The sequence below is a fragment of the Schistocerca cancellata genome, chromosome 9 (genome assembly GCF_023864275.1).
Source record: "Schistocerca cancellata isolate TAMUIC-IGC-003103 chromosome 9, iqSchCanc2.1, whole genome shotgun sequence".
Lineage (NCBI taxonomy): Eukaryota > Metazoa > Arthropoda > Insecta > Orthoptera > Acrididae > Schistocerca > Schistocerca cancellata.
Window position 1 is genome coordinate 290064721 of NC_064634.1, and position 24124 is coordinate 290088844.

General features: G+C 44.1%; 1 protein-coding gene across 1 annotated transcript in view; it reads left to right on the top strand.

Moving 5' to 3' along the window:
- LOC126101360 (aminopeptidase N) overlaps positions 1–24124 on the top strand; it is a 360940-nt gene that overhangs the window by 18574 nt on the left and 318242 nt on the right. The window contains exons 3-4 of the mRNA XM_049912028.1: positions 3288–3439; positions 10202–10397. Coding sequence (XP_049767985.1) covers positions 3288–3439; positions 10202–10397 — 348 coding nt within the window. The remainder of the gene's footprint in view (positions 1–3287; positions 3440–10201; positions 10398–24124) is intronic.

Below are 24124 nucleotides of genomic sequence, written 5' to 3' on the forward strand. Positions count from 1 at the left end.
TGTATGTGTGTGTGTGTGTGTGTGTGTGTGTGTGTGTGTGTGTGTCTCGCTGATATTTCCGAGTAATGCGCATGCCCTTTCCGAACAGCTCATTTGCTGCAGGATGTGTTGACCGTACTGATTATAATGACACAAATTCTACATCCACTTTTGCATTTCTAAACCCCTTGTACAACGTGTGTTGAAGTGTGGTGAGGGTACTGGTAATATTTTACCCTTTTTCTGTTCCACTTGTGAAAGTTCGCTGCTAACAACCACATTCGGTAGGTCTCTGTGTAAGCCTGAACTTCTCTGACTACTCCGTCCCGATCATTACGTGCAATGTTCAATGTTTTATGACAAGTTGTACTCTCTCGAAATTTTAAGACGTGACTATAGACTCTCTTCCTCGTAAGTCAAAGGACACGCTATAATGTATAGTGCAGTATCAGTTAATTAAACACGGTATGATATTGTCCAGAAATTGACAACAGGGTGTTGTACTGAACCTTCTCCATATCAACAAACCGTTCCACAGTCTTGATTGCTATCTATTATTTCCAAAAACTAAGACATTGCATCTTGCGCCATGCCTCAGAAAACCTTTCCATCATGTCTTATAGGATACGAACATTGTATCTTGAAAGAATCGCAGAAGATGAAATGAAGGGACATAACATCTGATGTCTCTCAAGGATCAGTTTTTAGGCCACTGTCATTTTCCTAGATGCAAATGTCTCCCTCACACTTACCCTCTAACTAACATATGTATGAGGGTGAATTTCGGTTACATACGAAAATCTAACCGTAGCTATACATTCCATTAATAACCATCTGCAATATGTTTATGACTTGGCCAACAAAATAGGACGCATGCTGAATATTACTAAGAACTAAATCCATGCAGTTCACGCCTCAGCGACTCTTCAGTTGACATCTACGTGAAATTCTTCCATATCAGAATCACTCAAGAGATTTTGGTCAAATTTTTGGTACCATTTAACGACGATTGGACAGCATTTGGTCCACATATCGCCAGAATTTCACAGTGAATCTGTACGCACAAGAGTCGTACTGTCCCGCGTACTTCAACTCTAGAGTACGAGTTCCCGCACATGTTCCGCTCCCACAATGTGATGCACCTATTAACCGTATCACAGCAGAACTGTCTCTCTTCTGACAAAGCATCAGTGTTGTTGAGCAATAGTCTTAGTGTGGGAGGACACGTGTAACCTACTTCTGGAAGACTCTCGTAGTCTAAACAGTTAGAATTCCTGATGCTTCTACCTTGTCGTAAACTCCTCTGTAATTTTATTACCGAACCACCACTTTATGGAAACATTACCCCTCCCCTTACTTACAGCTCGAAGGGTGATTGTTACACACTTTGTTTTTTCGATTCCTTCATAATCACAGTCGTAAATATCTACGCTGAAGCGTAGTGGAAAAGACTGTTGTACTTGTAGTGAGGTATACTAGGAGCACAAGATAATTATTGGTCGGTACTTCCATCTAACGACAGATCTGAGGACCGCTTGCAGGAATGCACACTAGAGACCCCTTTAAGCAATTTCCATTTTCTGCAATTTTTGTTGTTGCCTGAGTAACATTTGTAAATATTTCGCGTTCTACACGTTTTAGCGCTGTGTTATATACTCAAAGTCAAAGAAAGACGACGCACTACGAAGAAATTACCCGAATGGGACGAGAAGAGGTTGATGTGACCTACATATACGGACAAACAAGTAATCATAATTTCAGAAAAAGTGGATGATTTATTCAAGAGAAAGAGCTTCACATAACAGAGCTAGTCAATAACGTATTGGCCCACCTCTGGCCCTTGTGAAAGCAGTTATTCGGATTGGCATTGATTGATAGAGTTGTTGGATGTTCTCATGAGAGATATAGTGCCAAAGTCTTTCCAACTGGCACATTAGATCGCTAAAATTCCTAGATGATAGGAGGGCCCTGCGAATAATGTTTCAAACGTTATCACTTTGGCAGAAACCCGGTGAACTATTCTAGCCAAGGTAGAGGGTTTGGCAAGCACGAAGAGAAGCAGTAGAAACTCTCACAGTGTGCGGGTGGGCATTATTTTGCAGAAATGTAAGCCCAGGATGGCTTGCCATGAAAGGCAACAAAACGGGCGTAGATAATGTCGACGTACCACTCTGGTGTAAGAGTGCCAAGGATGACCGCCAAAGGGGTCCTCCTATGAAAAAGAAAAAAATGGCACTCCAGACCATTACCCTTGGTTGTCAGGCTACATTGCGAGTGGCGGGTTGGTATCCCACTACTGTCCGGGGCGACTATAGACGTCCTCGCTGATCGTCAGGGCTAAATTAGAAGTGCGAGTCATCACTGAACACAATTAAACCCCATTTAGTGACGTTCCAGGCCCCGATGACCAGCGAAGACATGTTTAGAGACGTCTCAGGCAGCGAGGGATTCCAACTTGACTGTCACCTGCCATACGGCCCGAAAACCAGGAATAATTTGCAGTGCTATTTCACTTCAGAGCAGGACCCCTGTGGTTGCCATCCGTGGTACCGTTACGGTAGAGCGGTATGTCGACGATATTCTGCTCCCCGTTATGTTGTCCTTCATGAGAAGCCTTCCTAGGCTTACATTTTAAAAAGACTATGCCCTTCCGCACACGGCGAGAGTTTCTTCTGCTTTTCGCTCTTGCCAAGCTCTACCTTGGCCAGCAATATCACCGGGTCGCTCCACAATTGGGCACGTTTGGAGCATTATGGGCAGAGCCCTCCAATCATCTAGGTATTTTGACGATCTAATGCACCAATTGGGTAGAATTTGGCAGTACGATATCCCTCAGGAGGACATACAACAAATATGTCAGTGCCAAGCCAAATAACCGCTTACATAAGGGCCAGAGGTGGACCAACTTTTTCTCGACTTGCTCAACTTGTGAAACTCTCTCTTGAATATATGATCTAATTTTTCTGAAACTCTAATCGTTTGTTTGTCTTTCCATGTACGTCACACCTACCGATTTCCTTTCCATCCAGATAATTCCTTCGAGATGAATAATTTAATAATGAACTGATTGCTGTACATCAAGTTATAGAACAAGAATACATTATTGGGGTTTAAGTCGAATTCATTTGCAGATGAAGGAGAGCTGACTCTGGGTAAGTACTCTGGTCCTGTGATTGTGAATATCACTTAGTACAGAAGAGAAGTTTTCCTTCGCCTATAGGCAGTCTACGCAGTTTGTGATCAGTGCTCCGCCAGACTGTTTTTATCTGCTCACATAATTTACTGACATTCCGTCTCTGACCCTTCAGGGCTGCTGACCCAGTGGGCAACTTCACGTTCCACGGCAGCGTGGTCGTCCTGATGGAAGGCATGGAAGACGCCGATAACGTGACCCTGCACTCGGAGGAGCTCCTAATCGACGAGAGTTCCGTCCGCTTGACGCAACTCTCAGCAGTCGAGAGTAAGTACAGCTGGCGATTCCCATACCTGTACAACTATCACCCAGTGCTTAATTAAGCTCGCTCTTTCACGTTTCCTATCTTGTCTATGTTCTCCGCAAACTGAGTATCGGAAAGGCAAAAATCAAAAGATTTTTTTTCAGGTATCGGCTGAAGAACAGAATGATTTCTTTTTTTCTTTATTATCAGTCAACACCAACGCAGCAATAGTCACCAGACTACGTAACTAGTCACTTGGTTAATAATGCCAAATTTGACATACTGCTTAGAAAAATGCGACAGCTAAAATTTTCAGATAATGGTGAAGTGGTCTGAAAACTACTTGAAAATAATACGGCAACTATTGTTTATGTGAACGAAAAGTCCCGGAGGCATTTTCTCCCAGAAACGTCACAGGGTCAGTCTTGATCACACTATTGTTCTCCCTTATACGTGAAATGATCCTTCGTTGTTTCTTCATTTATAAGTCCACATCCTTGACGTAACTTCTGAATGCTAAAACCGTTTTAAAAGTCCACCGCACGCTGTCAGTATTTTATACAGAGAAATTTATTGCGTCCTGTGTTACATTATTGGCCTGTTTACACCTGTGACCAGTTTCAGATGCAGTCGCTGAAATGAGCGTCCTATAAGTGACACACAGAAACAATACCACGTTGCACTAAATGGTTTTTTAATATGATTCTGATTTCACCAAGGCAATAGTATTTTAAAATGGCCACTGGCCGAAACTGGTCAGTGATGTAATAGATGACTCAATGAAGTTCACTGAGTCATCTAATGAGAAGTATACAAAAAAATTGACAGCCTACAGTGATCACTTGAAATGGTCGTAGTATCCAGTATCTCGTCGGTTCTGCCCGCCTGAAAATATCGTTTATATGCTGACGATCAGCTTTACCTAAGTGGCAGTACTAAAGACAATACTGCGATCGTCCAGACCAATGATGATAAGCCATCGGTGATAAGATGGGCGAAAAACGTGGGACTTAAACTAAATGCGGAGGAGTTCCAGTAATTTTAGTTATCCCATCAAAAATTAACGAGTTCCAAGTTTCTCGAACCATTGCCTCATATTCTTGTCGATGGTATTCCGGTACCTACGCTAAAACAGTCAATAACTTGAATGTAACATTGGAACAGCATCTCATCTGGGCAGCAGAAATATACTGCCTCCACATGCAGAGAGACTTCCGACTGCCTCTATACCCTGAAAAGTTCCACAGGATGCGGAACGTGAAATCGTTTTACTGAACCTCCACTATTGCGAAGAATCAGATAGGGCACGAATGGCGAGAAGACTAGACGGTTACAACTAGCCACGATTGCTCGTGTGTTTTACATCTGCAGCATCCGTCTATTTGAGCACGCCGGCGCTACTTTCTTCCAATTGGGTTGGTTACTACCAGACAAGTTACATGACTACGATAAGGTATGCTTACTTCCATCGGCTCCTTAGTATACATACGCCCCGGTAACTCACGTCAGGGTTCCAGTACCTGTCATCTTATTTAATCGAAACACAAAGTCTCGCGTATGTGTGTGTGTGTGTGTGTGTGTGTGTGTGTGTGTGTGTGTGAGTGTGTGTGTATGTGTGTGTGTGCGTGTGCGTGTGCGTGTGTGTGTGTGTGTGTGAAATCTTATGGGACTCAACTGCTAAGGTCATCAGTCCCTAAGCTTACAGACTACTTAACCTAAATTATCCTAAGAACAAACACACACACACACTCACCCATGCCCGAGGGAGGACTCGAACCTCCGCCGGGACCGGCCGCACAGAAAGTCTTGCTTACCTAGTACCCTAACTTTGCCCATCCGTAAAACAAAAACATTTGTGAACCCCTTCTGTGTTGCTGCTGTTCGTCTCAGAACAAGCTGCCTCTGGACTCTAGTTAAATTAAATGTTATTTTGCTTTTAAGAAGAAGAATTTCCTCCTGTCAGCCTCATAACGTCTGCACAAAAATTACTGCGTGCGTCCATTTTCGATCTATAAAACATTAAAGCGGTATCTCGTATCCTATTCCATTTATGCAACGTTCTCTCCAAATTTCCCAATCGGTCACGTCACTTTCTTTTCCCCTAATTTCATTAATTGTATTTTATCACTGTATTTTATCACGTTCCTCTTACTCTCCCTCTTCCACTCTTCCACCTACATCCACTGCTGTTAGCCCTTGTAATTTAAATCTGCCTGCGTGTTATTTGTCATTATTCGTGTACATCCCATGAACTATTATAAACGGTATTTCTTTTAAATGACGTGATTCACCAGGCTGTGTTCTAAATTACTTTATTTGCACTTTACTTTATGTGACAGTCATTTGAACAGGTTCACATTGTGAGAGACGTAGTAAACATTACGTGGTTCGTTTCGCTGCTGCTCGTGATAGATGTACCATCTTAATAAGGCAGTAATGTTATCGTTCTCGAAAGAACTTTGCATGTCATGCACCTAACATTTTATAAGATGATCGTTGACGACTCTAATGTCCACAAATACGCATGGCACACGATGTTTTAGCAAACTGACAACGATATGTCCACATCTGTTACTATAGATGCACTTGAAAATGGAAAGTGCGAAACTAGCAGTGCAAATAATATATATTTGTTTTTGTACACTGCATTAATTAAAAAATGTTTTATAATGTTGTACAACAACAACTGTAATGCAAAGTATGTGAATTACCTGGTTAGATGTAAGGGAGACCTGGATGGCCCTAGACGTTAGGATAATAAATAAATAAATAGTTCTAACCGCATAAATCATTTTCCTGCGTCTAGGTGGGAGATACCGAGTTACCATTCTTGTTCTTTGCGTAGCATACTGTCTCAAGTATACATCAGTCGTGTGTGACTGTCTGTGGACAATGCTTGTAAAGTATTTTGTTGGGTTTGCGGTGATAATGATGGGTAAGATTTGAAAGGAAAGGATGGAACGGAAACGATGTCAGTAAACAGCTTACTCCTCTCTAGCAACGCCAGGGAGGCCGGTACTCTATACTCACCATCCTGTCGTCGAATCACCTCCTTGAATAACACGTGGGACAATAAGAAGGGGCCTTTTGATTTAACTTACGACAGGGTCTTGGCAGCCAAATATTAGTGGTGGATACTTCTAATGGGGCTCCTCTGGATCGATTCTCAATACACTAACGTGTGCTGGCGGTCCCATCCCTGTATACAGAGTGCCCCGTTAATCTTGATTACTCCAAACAACTTTCAGACAAGAATCAGAACAAAAAAATGTAACAAAAGAGTGTTGCTTAGCTACCAGAGAGACATCAACCAAGTAAACATGATAGTCAAGATAGAAGAAAGTGGGGATCTTTAACAGCATTACTAGTGCTACGATCCATTGTGGAACACAAAAATGGAGAGAAGATTCAAAGGTGCTCGAACTGGTGACCATGGACTGCGGTACACTGCTCCATGCGTTCGAAAAAATTATTCGCCGCTTGCATTGTTGTCTGCCAAAGTGAATTACAAGTAAATACGATACCATCCTGCGATGTTCTCTGAAGTCTTTTTTATTTTTGTGGCAGACAGTGTCTTTTATGCATCCTCAAAGAAAAAAGTCCAGAGTATGTAAGTCCGAAGGAGACCGAACAGGCCTAGCCGCTATTCCTCCGCGATCAGTTCTTCTGGCAAGATACCTTCGGTACAGAACACAAAGTGCACGCAAGACATAATGTGGTGGATAGCTATCGTGTTAGTACCATATAAACATTCTGGTTCTTAGTGGCGTTTCATCCAGGAGGCGACGAAGAATTCGTGTGAGAGAGTTCTCATACTCGCCGTCGTTTAGGTTACCAGTGATGAAATAAGGCTCAACAATTGTAGTACCAAGCATTATACAATAGACATTAACAATCCATTGAAGCTGAGGTTCCTCCTGCTTAACCCGTTGTAGGTTTTCGCTGGACCAGTAACGGATGTTCTTAGTATTTGCCTGTCCTGACGGAACGTTCATAGGTAAGAAGAATACCGGAGAAGAAGTTCTAGACGGGGAGATTTCCTGGTGTGCCCAGTGAAGAACTGTACACGATTCTGGAAATCATTCTCATACAATCCTTGGTGTATATTTGCTTGATAAGGATGGAAGTAGTAACGTGCTATAATGCGATGTTCATTGGTTTTAGGAATCTCAGCTGTTTTGTGCTGACGTGTGGATTCACTGCTGCAGAAGCGAAAGCAGTAACTTCTGCAGCTTCTTCTGTGCGATATCAACAATGATAGTGTTGTCTTCCCTTTTCCTGAGGTGTCACAACAAGACGAGGGAACATCAGTCCGAAAGGTGGATTCTTGCCAGGATATAAGTCCTACAGTCTCCGACGGTAAAGACTTCATTTTGATAGAGCGGTGCAAGCAGGTCATGGCTCCGCCAACAAACTCGTACATTTTACAACGACGGTATCAACAAACTCTCTCATTGGGAGAAAAGTGTTCCTCACCAGGGTGGCTATGTTCAGAAATAAGTATGTAGACATGAGAAATAAAGATGTAGAATTTTAATAACATTTGTCTTATTCAAAAAAGCTTTAAGAATTTCACATAAAAAATTCTGAGGCATTACTATGCCCCATAAATGAGCAGCATTTCCACCTTCTCTTCGTTGGTGTACAGTGTACACACACAAACCTTTAACTGAAGACGGTTGACTAAATGGCTGGTGTGCATTTCTTTTGTCTATCCATTTGTTTCCTGTCAACTACAGCAAATGGAGAATTACGTTACCCGGGTACCTGCACTATGTGATAGTACAGGAGGGTCGAAGTCCATTCTGTGTTATGCAGTCCATACGTGAATGGTAGATAAGTTTATCGAGATTACCAGATAAAAAATATACGGTGACGTATAAAAAAAATGTACTGCTGTTCATATCTTTGTAGCGAACAAAGTTACAAGAACGGAAATCCTCCTGGTTGATGTTCTTCTGACACATGTGCTTGACACATGTTTAACTTCCTTATTTGGTGTCGCCAATATACATGGGACATCCAGTATACTATTGTAACTGACTGACAAAAGTCATGAGACAGCTCCTAACATTGTGTCGGACCGCCTTTATGCCGGGTGTGGTGCAGAACGTCGATGTGGCGTGGACTCAGCAAGTCGCTGGAAGTCCCCTGAAGAAACATTGTACCACGCTGCCTCTATAACTGTTCATAACTGCGAAAGCGTTGCCGGTGCAGGAGTTTGTGCACCAACTGACCTCTCGATTACGTCTCGTAAATGTTCGACAGCATTCAAGTCGGGCGATCTTTGTGGCCAAACCATTCCCTCGAACTGTCCAGAACGCTCTTGAAGCCCAATGGCGAACAGATGTGGCCGGTGACATCGTTGTTTGGGAACATAAAGTCCATCACAGCAAATTGTCTTCATGGAACCGAACATAACCATTTAGAGTCAATGATCGGTTCAGTTGGACCAGAGGACCCATTCCATTCCATTTAAAAACTGCACACATCATTATGCAACCACCAACAGGCTACAGGTGCCTCATTGAGAACTCGAGTTCATGGCTTCGTAGGGTCTGCGTCACACTTGAACCCTACCATCAGCTCTTACCAGCTGAAATCAGTACTCATCTGACCAGTTCACGATTTTCCAGTTGCCTAGGATCCAACCGATATGGTCATGAGCTCAGGAGAGGCGCTGCAGCGATGTCGAGCTGTTAACATAGGTACTACCACCGTTCGTCTGCTGGCCAAATTTCGGAGAACTGTCCGTTGTAACTGGCAATTCGCAATTTTCCACAAACACAACTTTTATTGATGTAAGTTCACAAGGTTGATGACTGAACAAACACACGAAAGGTAACAATAACGAAAAAAGTCTCCTAATTGAGGCAAACAAAACTTCACTTCTTATTTTCTACAAAGGTTCGTGGTAACACACTCACACACTAGTAACAGTCCAATTCCGAGACGAAGACTTAATCTTCGACGGTCGCAGTACACATCAAGCGTGAACTGAACTTCGGGCCTGGTTCTAGCCCCTAAATAGCTGTCTCCAGCCAATCAGATTTCGACGTAGTGATACTTCCTGCAGGCCGTGGCTCGAGCTCCCCCTGCAGGAAGTAGTGCTCGGAATGTCTGTTTCCATTATCTTGTATGTAAATAGCCAGTGTTTACTATGGTGCTTGTGGGTACACCTTGGGCATAGACAACCTCGTCCTTTGTAGTGTTATATGGGTTGCTGGCCCTCAGGGGCAACCTTGGCTCCGGTATAACACTGTCCTAACGGATACATTCCGCCGTATGTACCCCACTGATTTCTGCAATTATTGCACACATTGTTGTTTCCCTGTTAGCACTGACAACTCTGCGCAAACGCCGCTGCTCGTGGTCGTTAAGTGAAGGCAGTCGGCCATTGCGTTCTCGATCGTGAGAAATAATACATGAAATTTGTAATTCTCGGTACATTCTTGACACTTTAGGTCTCAGAATATTGAATTCCGAACGATTTCCAAAATGGCATGTCCTAGGAGTCTAGCTCAAACTACCATTCCGCTTCAAAGTCTTTTAATCCCCATAGTGTGGCCTTAAGCACGTCGGAAATCTTTCACATGTATCACCTGAGTACAATTGAGAGGTCCTCCAATGCACTGCCCTTTTATACTTTGTGTATGCGATACTACCGCCGTTTGTCTATGTAGATATTGTTATCCCGTGGCTTTTGTCACGTCAGTGTAATACAGTACAATGTATGCCGTGTACGACGCTGACCATTCAGCGTCAATGTAAACTGATGTTCGCAGACGGAACGGGTACTGAGCTGCCGGTGGAGAGGCTGTCCTTCGACCCGGACCGGCAGTTCGTCGTGTTCCACGTGGGCGGCGGGCAGCGCCTCAGAAGGGATTCGCGCTACCAGCTGGGCCTCAACTACACGGGCAAACTGGGCGACGCGCTACACGGCTTCTACCGCTCCTCCTACAAGGAGGGCAACGTCACCAAGTGAGTACTCTACCTGGCTAACATGGCCGACTTTAAGTGAGCGTCTTCTCTATCACACAACGACCCACCGCACTGATTCATCATCAGGTCCTCTGTGTCTCCATTTCCTGCAATCCATTGCTTCCTTCTTAATGTTGCTGTATGTCATATCGTCCATCAGATCACGCACGATCTAGAATCTCTTCGTCCACCACCTCCTCTTCCCTTCCAACTACGTGTATAGGACTGTTTTTGTAATCTTCCGTTCCCTCTTTCCTCATATACATTGACGGAAAAAATCGCAACACCAAAAAATAACGTAGAGTAATGCAATTTCGTGATTGTCGTTGATAGGTAACATACTTAGGTGAATAACGTCGTAAGATTACAAGATAATGTACGTGCGAGACAAGCCACTGAAAATGTAAAATGCTGGTACGTTAATAGCCGATGAAGCCACCAGACTGCTGAATGCAATCATGCAAACGTGGATGCATTGTGTTGTACAGGTGCCCTATGTCAATATAGGGACGATTAATGCTGGTTGAGGATGATGCTGGTATCGTCCGATGATGTCCCATAAATGCACGATTGGAGACAGATCTGGTGATCAAGCAGAGCAGCGAAACATGTCGACACTCTGCAGAGTATGTCCGGTTATAATAGCGGTATGGTAGCGAGCGTTATCCTGTTGGAGAACACCCCCTGGAATGCCGTTCATGAATGGTAGCACAACAGTTCGAATCACCAGACCGACGCACAAATTTGCAGCCAGGGTGCGTGGCATAACCACAACAGTGCTTGAAATACGGTTTCGCAGGACAGAGTGGATCTCGTTGTGGATAGGGGCCAAGGTCAATTATTGCTGGTTATACAAGAACACACACAACTTTATTCCTCATAAATGTTCAAATGTGTGTGAAATCCTATGGGACTTAACTGCTAAGGTCATCAGTCTCTAAGCTTACACACTATTTAACTTAAATTATCATAAGGACAAACACACACACCCATGCCCGAGGGAGGACTCGAACTTCCGCCGATACCAGCCGCACAGTCCATGACTGCAGCGCCTTAGACCGCTCGGCCAATCTCGCGCGGCTCTTTATACCTCAAACCAATGCACAGTTTTCTCTTTGAAGCAACAAAGATCAATTCACGGCTGAGGGCCAGAGTTTAAATGATTGCTTTTAAAACACCATGATTTAGAGCCTAACGGCTGAAGGCCTTACTTAAGTAAAATTACAATATCTTGTCGGCTAAAGGCCGAAATAATATTTCAGATCAGCTAAGGAAATTCTTTAAAAGCCAAACATTTACAAATTCCGGCTAAAGTCCATATTAAGGAAAATTAAAGTTAATTCTTCGGCTGAAAGCCCAATAAAAAAATTTTCTTTACATAATAAAAGAGAGGCTTTACAAAAAAGTTTTTACACAGTACAACAGAAAAACATTTTAAGAAAACTTGAAGTATCTCGTCGGTTGAAGGCCCAAACAATTACTCAAGAATAATTAAAGACAACCTTAAGATAACCACTTACAGAACACGGCTGAAGGTCGTTTCAAGAATTCAAGATAATTAAAGAGAAATCTTACAGCCAAGGATTTACATATTAAAGCTACAGATTCTGAAACAAACGCGGCTGAAGGTCTAAATACAGAGCAACAAGAATTTTAAATAAAAACACGGCTGAAGGCCTAATCTTAATATAGTTGTCATGAAGTTCGGCTGAAGGCCATATACTACACATAAAACAGACAATATTAATACACGCCTGAAGGCCTGCCACAGTACTTGCGACCAAATAAAATGACAATCACAAACAACAAACAGTGGTGCTCAGAAGTGTTCCAATGGCCCGCATCTCGTGGTCGTGCTGTAGTGTTCTCGCTTCCCACGCCCGGGTTCCCGGGTTCGATTCCCGGCGGGGTCAGGGATTTTCTCTGCCTCGTGATGGCTGGGTGTTGTGTGCTGTCCTTAGGTTAGTTAGGTTTAAGTAGTTCTAAGTTCTAGGGGACTGATGACCATAGATGTTAAGTCCCATAGTGCTCAGAGTCTACAGAAGTGTTCCAAGGGTCGGCCTGGGTAGGAAACTCTAACCACAGTTTAGATGAGACAGGTAGCCAAACGTAACACTAAACAATCGGGTTGCAACACGACCTAGGGACGGCTGAAGAACCGACCAACAACCTAATCAATTCCCTCTGTTGCAACAGACCAACTACCTATTCCAGTACACAGACAGCATTCATCTGCTCAGTGGAAATCACAGAAGCTACACACAATTCGACGTAAACATACTTGCACAAGAACTCGAACAATCGTAAAAGCAATCACTGTGGAACAAGAAGGACGAATCAATTCGACACACAGAGAGTTTCCACAAGCGGTCGGCGACCAAATACACGTCGTCCGATGAGACGACCGACCTAACGACCAACCCACGTCGTTCCCACTCAAGTTACGTGTGTCGGCGACGGTCGTGTGAGTCTTGGCTGTCCGAAGCTGACTGTAGCTCCAACCCGACTCGACTCCATGTCCGTTCGGAACTCGGAGACACGACGACCCGGAGACACTGGCTCGGACCCAACCATGCAGAGGTAACTCTTGCCCAACGGCGATGACATCTCTGCACGAGGAAGGAACCAACCCACGTCCGGCAAGATGACCAACTGACGAAGCCCAGCGGACAAAAGACCAAATACACGTTGCCTAATGAGACGACCAACCGAACAACCAGCCGAACGACCAACCGGCGGTCGCTCCCGTTCCAACCTCTTCCGTCGGACAGTTCATGTGTGTGGCCAGCGGTCGGCAAGTACTGGCTGCCCGCGCCTCACTGGCGCTCCGTCCCCAACTTCACTGCTGCTGCGCCCGGACTGAACTCTCGACGGACGACGACCGGGAAATACTAGTGGTCGCTCCAGAGATGGTACGACAGTGCACTTATCGATAAGCGCTGCTCTGCCCCTCACGGTCAAGCAAAGCAGCAACTTAATGAAGCCAGTAAATCGAATTAAAAAAAAAGCGACAGAACCATAAAACAAGATGACGAGCAATAAACGGCATGACCGCGAGCCGCGCACGGCTCAGTGCTCCTGCTGTCACATGAAGTCGCATCCAGACCGTAACTCCAGGTGTAGGTCCAGTGTGTACAGCACGCTGACAGATATAGTTGCACGCCCTCAGCTTTCCTCCTTCGAAGCAACACACGGCCATCACGGGCACAGACGCAGAACCAGTTTTCATCAGGAAACACAACAGACCTTGTAACATTATGTGATTGTCTTATCATTTTAAATCATTCACTAATCGAGCAGTCGCTCGGCAACAGCTACAGTTAGCAAATAATGTTGCGAGAATGTAAAAGGTGAACGACCTGTGACGTAACTTGTTTATTGTCGAAGCGCCGTCAGAGATGCAGTGAGTTATTGACTTTGAAAACCGCGGCGCGAAAAACAGACAGAAGAAGAACACTTTTACACATTTTTTTTGTTAGGTACGAGATATTCTCGATGAACAGTTACTCATTCTTCTCTTGTCTCTTGTGTCGGACGCGCATGTCTTGCCGCCGTATTATTATCGTTAAAAATAATATTGTTTTTGTGAAAAGTGAATGTGTAATACTAAAAGTGCCTAGCAGTAGATTTATTGTGCAACGTGTATGTGAAAACGTCGAAGGAATTGTTTTCATTAAGAGAAGTTCCAGTCAAAACGACATCCATGTTAAATCCTTCATTGCAGTGTCAGTTCGTCTATTAATTGCCATAAATTCAGAGTTAAATGGAACTGGTGTATGGACTACTCATTTACTATAGAATCTATGTCTCACTTCTTCATGAAATTATTTAATTTTCTATATGTTTCTGCCAAATAGAGAGTTCACAGTCACGAATTCTTTCGTCGAGTTCGGACGGAAGTTGCATGCGGCGAAATATTTTCTCCGCGCCATATTCTACTGGTAAATGCATGATAAACTACGGTCCCTTAGGAAATTCATGTTGAGCTATCCAAAATAATTATATTTTGAATAGGCGTTTACTCTCCTCTGCACTGCAACTTCCGACTGATCAGACGATCCAACAAGAAACAGCCGCACACAGTCGGCGTTCGCAAATATGTTTCCACCGCTGATTATAGCTGTATGTTACAGCACAAAAGTAACATATTGTTATAATTAGCGACTACGAACGGGGACATTTATAACTGTATGTTTATGTATACACATTACGTAAACATATCGTTATAACCTCCATCCTGCCCTCCAATTATTTCTCGCTTGACACTACTGAAGTCGCAAATGGCGGTGATTTGGAGTCAGTCCAATGCACGCTACAGGGCGTCTGACTCGGAGCTGTCCTCGGAGTACCCGATTTGTAAGCGATTATTGATTATTGTGTCACTGTGGTGCCAGCTGCTGCTCCTCTTGTTGCTGCAAATGAAGTACGACGCGCCGGAGCCATACGCCGAACACGATGTCTTGGCTCTCGGTAGCGCCACGTGAACGTCCAGAGCGCGGTCTTCTTACGACTGTGCATTCTCGTGACCACCGCTGTCAGTACAGTGGCTACATTCCCACCAAGTCTTTCTGCAGTATCGCTGAAGGAACATCCAGCTTTTACATGACCTCGTTCAAACTCACTGAGGCGTTTGTAATGACGCCTTTGTTGCCTTAAAGGCATTCTTGTCTAGCTACAACTCACCAATTTCAAACGTAGTTAACGCTCACTGCCATTACAGCGTGTGTTGAAAGCAAGCCTAATCTGTAACCCCATAATGACGCTGCTAGTGCCACTCTTACGGTGCGAATTTTGTATAGACGTCATCTTTGAGGTGTAGAAGCACCGGTACCAACTTTCGTTTGCCGTCAAGGTGTCGCACAACTCTTTCTTCACGTTGCGGCTTTTTCCGTCAATGTGTGTCCAATACAGTTTCTTTTCCTTTTTATTACTACATTTAGTAATTTGCTTTGCTCTCTCAATCTTCTCAGTACCTCTTCGTTTTCACGCTCCCCATGCAGCTTATTCTTTCCGTCCTCCGCCATGTCCACATCTCAAAAGAGAACAGCTTTGCTCTATCTTTCTTTATCCACGTTCGATCACCATACAGGAAGACATTAAATACAAAGAGTTTTGTTGGTATTTGTTGAATCCGCGGACCTAACCGAATAGCGCGCGCGCCCTGCCGTCGCATCGCTTGCCACAGTTTCCCTCGCGACCGCCGGCGGCGCATGGCGTTGCCGCCGGCCGAAAACGCCGCGCCATTGTTGAGCTGGGGCCTACAGCGCCCTCTGGCTACACGATGTAACAGGAGCGCTGGCCCCGAGTCAGGTTCCCCCCCCCCCCACCCTCTGGTTTCCTCCTTCCTCTCCACCCCCGGCCCGTTGCCGCGCCTCTATCGCTGTATCCCTCCCTCTCTCCACCTCCACACCCTCCATCTCCTTCATCAGGGCAATTTCCAACGCCTCTCCCTCCCGGATGACGAACTTCGCCGTGACATCTACCCTTCCTTCCAACTATAACCTGGCCTTGTTCCCCCCCCCCCCACCCCAGGGCCCCCTTTTTTCCTCTTCCCTCCTTCTCCCAGAGCGGATTTTCCTCCTCCCCCCCTCCCTGAGACCCTGCACCCCATACTTGCATCTTTCCTTCCCACATCCCTCCCTACCTGCCCGTCTTCAGCGCGCCCCCCGCTCATCTCCCCCATCTCTTCCCCTCCCTCCCTTCTTCCAGTCTCCCTCATCTCCTTGCGCCTGGCAGATCCTCTGTTTTGATCATCGTCAGTGTGCCACATCAGTTTGCAAAAACAGACATAATGTCTTATGGGATAACAGCAATCAGTGATTTTATAATGTTACTTAAAATCCGTCTTGATTGCAAAAATTTTTTTTATTATTCATATGACCGGTTTCGGTTCATTCAGAACCATCTTCAGATCTGTAAACATAATTATACTAATTTACTATTTCACGGAAGCAAATGTTTTTCATCCTATCTAATCAACATCAAATGTACCAGAACGTATCTGATATTTCAGTTACAGGAGTAACCCGTCCAAATCCAGCAAGTTTCACATGCTACGTCACATAAAATTGGTTGGCAGAGTGCACGTCATTTATATTAATTATAACACTATTACCGACAGGTGGCGTCAGGTACATTTGTTACATTCCATTTGTACATACTGTATTCAGTAGATCTTTTTTATATTAAAAATATTTGGTTAAAATATGTAGATGTCAAAGTTAAAATCTGTACTTGTCAGGATTAAAAAACAGTAAAATTATCATTTTTATACGATCTAAAAGCATAGGGCGATTTATATATCTATGGTGCTGGTGTGAACTTGTTTTCCTCTACGGTCTGCTTCCGTGGTTCCCGCCATTTTGGTGTTGTGCCGCGGTGCGCTCAGTCGTCTGATGTCCATCGCCGCGGGCAAGAGGGCCGCACAGGAGGGCCCCGTCAACGACGCCAGGCGCTGCACGCGTCTTCCAGCTTCTCCACCGCGCACCATCTCTCATCCCTCGGCCTGGATCTCCACACGCAACAGTTGTCATCTTAGTAGGTCTTCATAAATGCTAAAATAGGCGTTATGATTGAATTCGTTTTGTTCGTTGAGGATTAAATCCGGATCTTTATTTTTGTGGGTGTATATTTCGATCTCTTCCAAAATGTTAAGAAACCGCCCCTTATGAGCTCTATGCAGGATTTCTAAATTGTTTTCAATATTCGTGACTGAGTGCTTTGTCGCAGCCATATGCGCCCCAAAAGCTGTTTTGTTTTGAGAGTAGGTGTGCTCCCTGAATCTGGTTTCAAAGTTCCTACCAGTCTATCCTATATATTGTTTATAGCAGTCATTACATTTGATCTTATATACACCTGAATCCTGAAATTTATTCCTACTATTACATATTCTATGCCGGAGCTTCAATTTTAACGTGTTATTTGTTCGAAAACCTACGTGTACAGATCTAGTTATCAACGAGCGCTCCTGTCACCCACCGCGATACAAATGGGCATATTTTACTTCGATGGCATACAGGCTACTAAGATTGCCACTAAGCCAACAGGAAGTAGAAAAGGAGTTAAGTATTTTAAAACAAGTGGCCGTAGCGAACGGATATACGTGTAAGCAGGTGATGAATATTTATAGGAAGATAAAGAAGAGGCAAATGGAACAAACAGAAGGAAGTCAAGTAGCAGTTAAGAGGAACAACAAGAAAAAATATGTAGCTCTCGCTTACAATGGAAGAATTGCAGACAAAATTGAAAGATGCTTTCGTAAATCCGACGTTAAAATAGGGTTCCGAACAAATAACACGTTAAAATTGAAGCTCCGGCATAGAATATGTAATAGTAGGAATAAATTTCAGGATTCAGGTGTATATAAGATCAAATGCTGTAAACAATATATAGGACAGACTGGTAGGAACTTTGAAACCAGATTCAGGGAGCACACCTACTCTCAAAACAAAACAGCTTTTGGGGCGCATATGGCTGCGACAAAGCACTTAGTCACGAATATTGAAAACAATTTAGAAATCCTGCATAGAGCTCATAAGGGGCGGTTTCTTAACATTTTGGAAGAGATCGAAATATACACCCACAAAAATAAAGATCCGGATTTAATCCTCAACGAGCAAAACGAATTCAATCATAACGCCTATTTTAGCATTTATGAAGACCTACTAAGATGACAACTGTTGCGTGTGGAGATCCAGGCCGAGGGATGAGAGATGGTGCGCGGTGGAGAAGCCGGAAGACGCGTGCAGCGCCTGGCGTCGTTGACGGGGCCCTCCTGTGCGGCCCTCTTGCCCGCGGCGATGGACATCAGACGACTGAGCGCACCGCGGCACAACACCAAAATGGCGGGAACCACGGAAGCAGACCGTAGAGGAAAACAAGTTCACACCAGCACCATAGATATATAAATCGCCCTATGCTTTTAGATCGTATAAAAATGATAATTTTACTGTTTTTTAATCCTGACAAGTACAGATTTTAACTTTGACATCCACATATTTTAACCAAATATTTTTAATATAAAAAAGATCTACTGAATACAGTATGTACAAATGGAATGTAACAAATGTACCAGACGCCACCTGTCGGTAATAGTGTTATAATTAATATAAATGACGTGCACTCTACCAAACAATTTTATGTGACGTAGCTTGTGAAAGGTGCTGGACTTGGACGGGTTACTCCTGTAACTGAAATATCAGATACGTTCTGGTACATTTGATGTTGATTAGATAGGATGAAAAACATTTGCTTCCGTGAAATAGTAAATTAGTATAATTATGTTTACAGATCTGAAGATGGTTCTGAATGAACCGAAACCGGTCATATGAATAATAAAAAAAATTTTTGCAACCAAGACGGATTTTAAGTAACTTTATGCCACATCAGTGTTGTGTTTAGTGCTGTTTCTCCTGTGCGTCATGAGGTGTGATTTTAATTGTGTACTGCCTTGAGGTTCGCCGTCAGTGTTTGTTATGTGCTACGCCATCCGTCGATACCTTTTATGCTCCAGTCATACTGTGCCTTGTGTTCTTTTAACTGTCGCAGTGTGTGGCTTTTTGTGTGTGCTACTTTTAAACAGTTTTAACAGTATTTTATCTCCATTTTACGGTCACCACGTTTTTTGTCTATTGCCTTCCATGATGTTCCCCCTTTTTTATATACACTCCTGGAAATTGAAATAAGAACACCGTGAATTCATTGTCCCAGGAAGGGGAAACTTTATTGACACATTCCTGGGGTCAGATACATCACATGATCACACTGACAGAACCACAGGCACATAGACACAGGCAACAGAGCATGCACAATGTCGGCACTAGTACAGTGTATATCCACCTTTCGCAGCAATGCAGGCTGCTATTCTCCCATGGAGACGATCGTAGAGATGCTGGATGTAGTCCTGTGGAACGGCTTGCCATGCCATTTCCACCTGGCGCCTCAGTTGGACCAGCGTTCGTGCTGGACGTGCAGACCGCGTGAGACGACGCTTCATCCAGTCCCAAACATGCTCAATGGGGGACAGATCCGGAGATCTTGCTGGCCAGGGTAGTTGACTTACACCTTCTAGAGCACGTTGGGTGGCACGGGATACATGCGGACGTGCATTGTCCTGTTGGAACAGCAAGTTCCCTTGCCGGTCTAGGAATGGTAGAACGATGGGTTCGATGACGGTTTGGATGTACCGTGCACTATTCAGTGTCCCCTCGACGATCACCAGTGGTGTACGGCCAGTGCAGGAGATCGCTCTCCACACCATGATGCCGGGTGTTGGCCCTGTGTGCCTCGGTCGTATGCAGTCCTGATTGTGGCGCTCACCTGCACGGCGCCAAACACGCATACGACCATCATTGGCACCAAGGCAGAAGCGACTCTCATCGCTGAAGACGACACGTCTCCATTCGTCCCTCCATTCACGCCTGTCGCGACACCACTGGAGGCGGGCTGCACGATGTTGGGGCGTGAGCGGAAGACGGCCTAACGGTTTGCGGGACCGTAGCCCAGCTTCATGGAGACGGTTGCGAATGGTCCTCGCCGATACCCCAGGAGCAACAGTGTCCCTAATTTGCTGGGAAGTGGCGGTGCGGTCCCCTACGGCACTGCGTAGGATCCTACGGTCTTGGCGTGCATCCGTGCGTCGCTGCGGTTCGGTCCCAGGTCGACGGGCACGTGCACCTTCCGCCGACCACTGGCGACAACATCGATGTACTGTGGAGATCTCACGCCCCACGTGTTGAGCAATTCGGCGGTACGTCCACCCGGCCTCCCGCATGCCCACTATACGCCCTCGCTCAAAGTCCGTCAACTGCACATACGGTTCACGTCCACGCTGTCGCGGCATGCTACCAGTGTTAAAGACTGCGATGGAGCTCCGTATGCCACGGCAAACTGGCTGACACTGACGGCGGCGGTGCACAAATGCTGCGCAGCTAGCGCCATTCGACGGCCAACACCGCGGTTCCTGGTGTGTCCGCTGTGCCGTGCGTGTGATCATTGCTTGTACAGCCCTCTCGCAGTGTCCGGAGCAAGTATGGTGGGTCTGACACACCGGTGATAATGTGTTCTTTTTTCCATTTCCAGGAGTGTATACGTTCACCATATTCTCTCCTTTGTTCTTTTTAAATGTCTTCTATTGTTTGTTCTATGTCTTTCGGCTGAAGAGCAGTGCATATGCTGCTGCCAGCCCGCCCCAATGGGGAATTGAAACACAATAAAAAAAACCGAGTCAGGTGTCTTGCAGACAGCTCGTTGCAGTCGTCAGTGCCGTCGTTCGTTGTCTGGTTAGCTAGCTCGCTGTGTGATTCAGTATTGTATAACGACTTAGGCCACCAATCAGGAATATCCTTTGGACACTAATTGGAACTGTACCTACGGTATACTCTTCGCTGTCAATAAAGCTAAGAAACTGTTTTATACTAGCTGGCGCTTATTTGCGACTAATCGTTTTCCTGCCACCAGATTTTAGTCACAACCTGGTCACGTCCTACTCCATATCCAAATTATGGTTGCCACGCCCGGGCAGCCATAAAAGTATTTTCCTCAAATCTTTTTCCATATTGCTGCAGAAAATTCTCATTTTCTTACAAAATGCCTCTTTTGCCACTGCTATTCTCATTTTGTTTCTGTGGTCGGTGTCTGTCCTACTTCCTAGGTTTTTAAGGCTCTGCACATTTTCTAATATTTCCCCGTTCAGAACAATCTTTACCCTTATTTCCTCCTAGTGCGTTTACTTTTATTTTCTTTACTCTGATTTTCATTCCATAAATTTTTCTATATCTTCAGTGGTGTCCACTATAGCCGACAACTCTTTTTCCTGCCATCTGCAAATCTCGAACACCATATTTTTTCCACCAGTTATTACCCTCTTGTCACCTACTGGGCATTTTCTACGTGCAGATAGAAAAGGTTAGGAGGCAGACAGCAGCCTTGTCTTACTCCTTTTCCTACTTTTGTCCAGTTGGTACTTTTCCCTCCCATTTTCATGACGCATTTTTATTTAAATACGGGGTCCTCTGAGACTGACTGTAAAGCTTTTAATGGTTCTGCAGGGTAGGCTGTGCTGAGAAATAATTATTGAGAAAAAATTTCGATACGTTGCATCGTTTCCTTTTTATTTAGTATTGACGTTAGCCATTAAGGTTGTCGTGCGCTCATGTTCAAGGGGCCTGCCAGGGGCGCGGTTGCCAAACGTGTTCTTCGTTGGTTAGCTGAAACCGAACAAAAAAACAAAAACAAAACAAAAAAACTCAGGGAAATTATTAAACTGTACCGTGGGTCGAAACCGCAGCCATTCACCCTTTTGGGCCCTCGTTTGCCACTAATCGACGAAAAAACATTTGAAATTACGTTAACACCCTAGTGCTTCACACAGCGATGGCGAAGCATAGTGGATAAAGGAAATTCGTAAAGTGCGGAAGGTTGTAGGTTCGAATCTCGCAGGTGAATTAAAATTTTCATTTGTAATTCGTTATCTAAATAGCTTTGATCAATACCTTTACGCTATTAAGTGCTTTAAATGTAATGCTTTTTCATTTCCTCCTCTTTGTAAAGTCATGTTAATCGTTGTAGAAACGTTTCATTTCTCTTCATTTTTTCTTCCTGTCATTGTTTCACCTATTGAAATATTTGTGCATGTGATGTGGATCATTTTTATTCGTCTATCATATTGCTGAAACATTTTAAATTGGCAATCTATCGGTTAAAAACCAAAATACGAAATAATCTACTTATACTGACTGTGCAGTGGCCTCAAAAATGTATTTTTCGTTACAAGATCTGGCTGTTGTGGATGATGATCGACATACAGGCATTTAAAACTTCTTGTAGTATTATGGAAGAAATAACGCAGATCAAGATATAAACGAAACAAGGGGTTATAAGCAAAACCGAAATTCAACCACAATGAGGAATTAAAATAATGAATGCATTAACATGGGCGAAAACGTAAGTTGTTGAAGCGGACGAAATGAAATCAACATCAACACATAAAAATAATCAAAAGCGAATGAACAAAGATCGCAAATGAAAAAAGAATGATAGGAAGTAACAATGACAGTAAATGAGAAAGTTCGTACGCTGATCACGATGACGTGCCAAAGGAATAGAATTAAAAAGATTGCATTTAAGCCACGTAATTGAATAAACATGATAAAATAATTTTGATAAAAATTTTTAAAAAATTTCAAAGTGCCCCACGTGATTGGAACTGACAGCCATCCACACGAAAACGATACCTTTCCACCACTACGCTACACCATCAATCTATGCAGCGTTTTTATGTTACAGGCATTAGCATATCACGCGAAATTCCGAAGGTTTCAAAGCGGGGATCCTACACCTGGGGACTTCTCCTTGTTAGTCAACAGAGAGAAATGTAAGAAAAACAGGGATAAATAATAATAATGATAAACAACAAATACGACTATTTCTCCAGTTGTTACTGTAACAAAAAAATAATCAAGAACTAAAAGTAACAATAATTATTCACAATAGCTGTTCAAAGTGCCCTCCTCCAATCTTAATGCACCCATTGCAATGCTGCGTTGTAGAGTCAGCAAGTTTACTGAACTCAAAGGCTTCCCTGATTTCATCAAAGGCTAAAATTATCTTAGCAAAGAACTCTTCGGCGGTGTCTACTGGCGTCGCGTGAACAATTTTCTTCTCATTCCACCACAGATAAAAATCTAATCGGTAAGAGCGGGCGGAAAAGCTGGCCAGGGAACTGGACCACCCAGCCAATCCACTTCTGCGGATACATTGAATCTAAATGCTCCCTCAACGCAACAGTTATGTACGGCAGAGTTTTGTCATGTTGGTACCATATTACCCTACGGACCGCCAGAGAAACGTCTTCTAGACTTGACGGAAGGACGTTTACTTGGAGCTCTGAACACGGACGTGTTTCTAAACGGGGAGGGGCCCAACAAAAAGTCGCCCACGATATTTACCCAAATGTTCACGCCAACCTTATGCTGACCTTATTACTGATAAGTGCCATCCATATTTACGCCTTTCCAAATGTGGCTGTTTCGAGAACTGAATGAACCCTTTCTGGTGAAACGTTTTCCGTCTGTTCACAACGCTCTCCTTTCGAAATTTGGAATTTCAATGCAATGATTTAAATACCACAGGAAATACTGATTCCGGGAAGGATGGTCCTTTTCCACCAAATGTTGCACTTTGTGTAGGAGCTAAGGGAATAGGTTTTCGTCGAAAAGGACGCCCAATACAACAGCGTGCGAAACCTGCAGCGACAAAAAACGGATACATTTTACCATGTTTAGTTTTCAGCCACTTTAAGAACATCGGATTAACTTAACTTGCTCTCGACGAATTACCGATGGACATTGAGCTGGTTTTAGGATTTGCAACAACCATATCAAGAACGTTTTCTTCAAATTGAACGGTCCTCACGTTGCATTATCGCCCAGCGTCAAATCTGTTCACAGCAAAACTTCTGGTCCCCTTCAATCGTCTATCGACCGTTACAAACGTATTGGCACACGGAGTAACATGGTTCGGAAATATTGGGCTATAAATTTTGCAGGTTTATATTGCATTTTGCCCCGCAGCGCCATACGCTAAATGCATATCGACATATTCGGCGAAGGAATACCAATGAGTGCCATAGTACCATTACGTATACTGCTGTGGAAGCATGTGTCACACCTACCTCTGTCGTTGACCCATCGCTCCTCTAAACGAACACTTCCGACAACGATCGATTG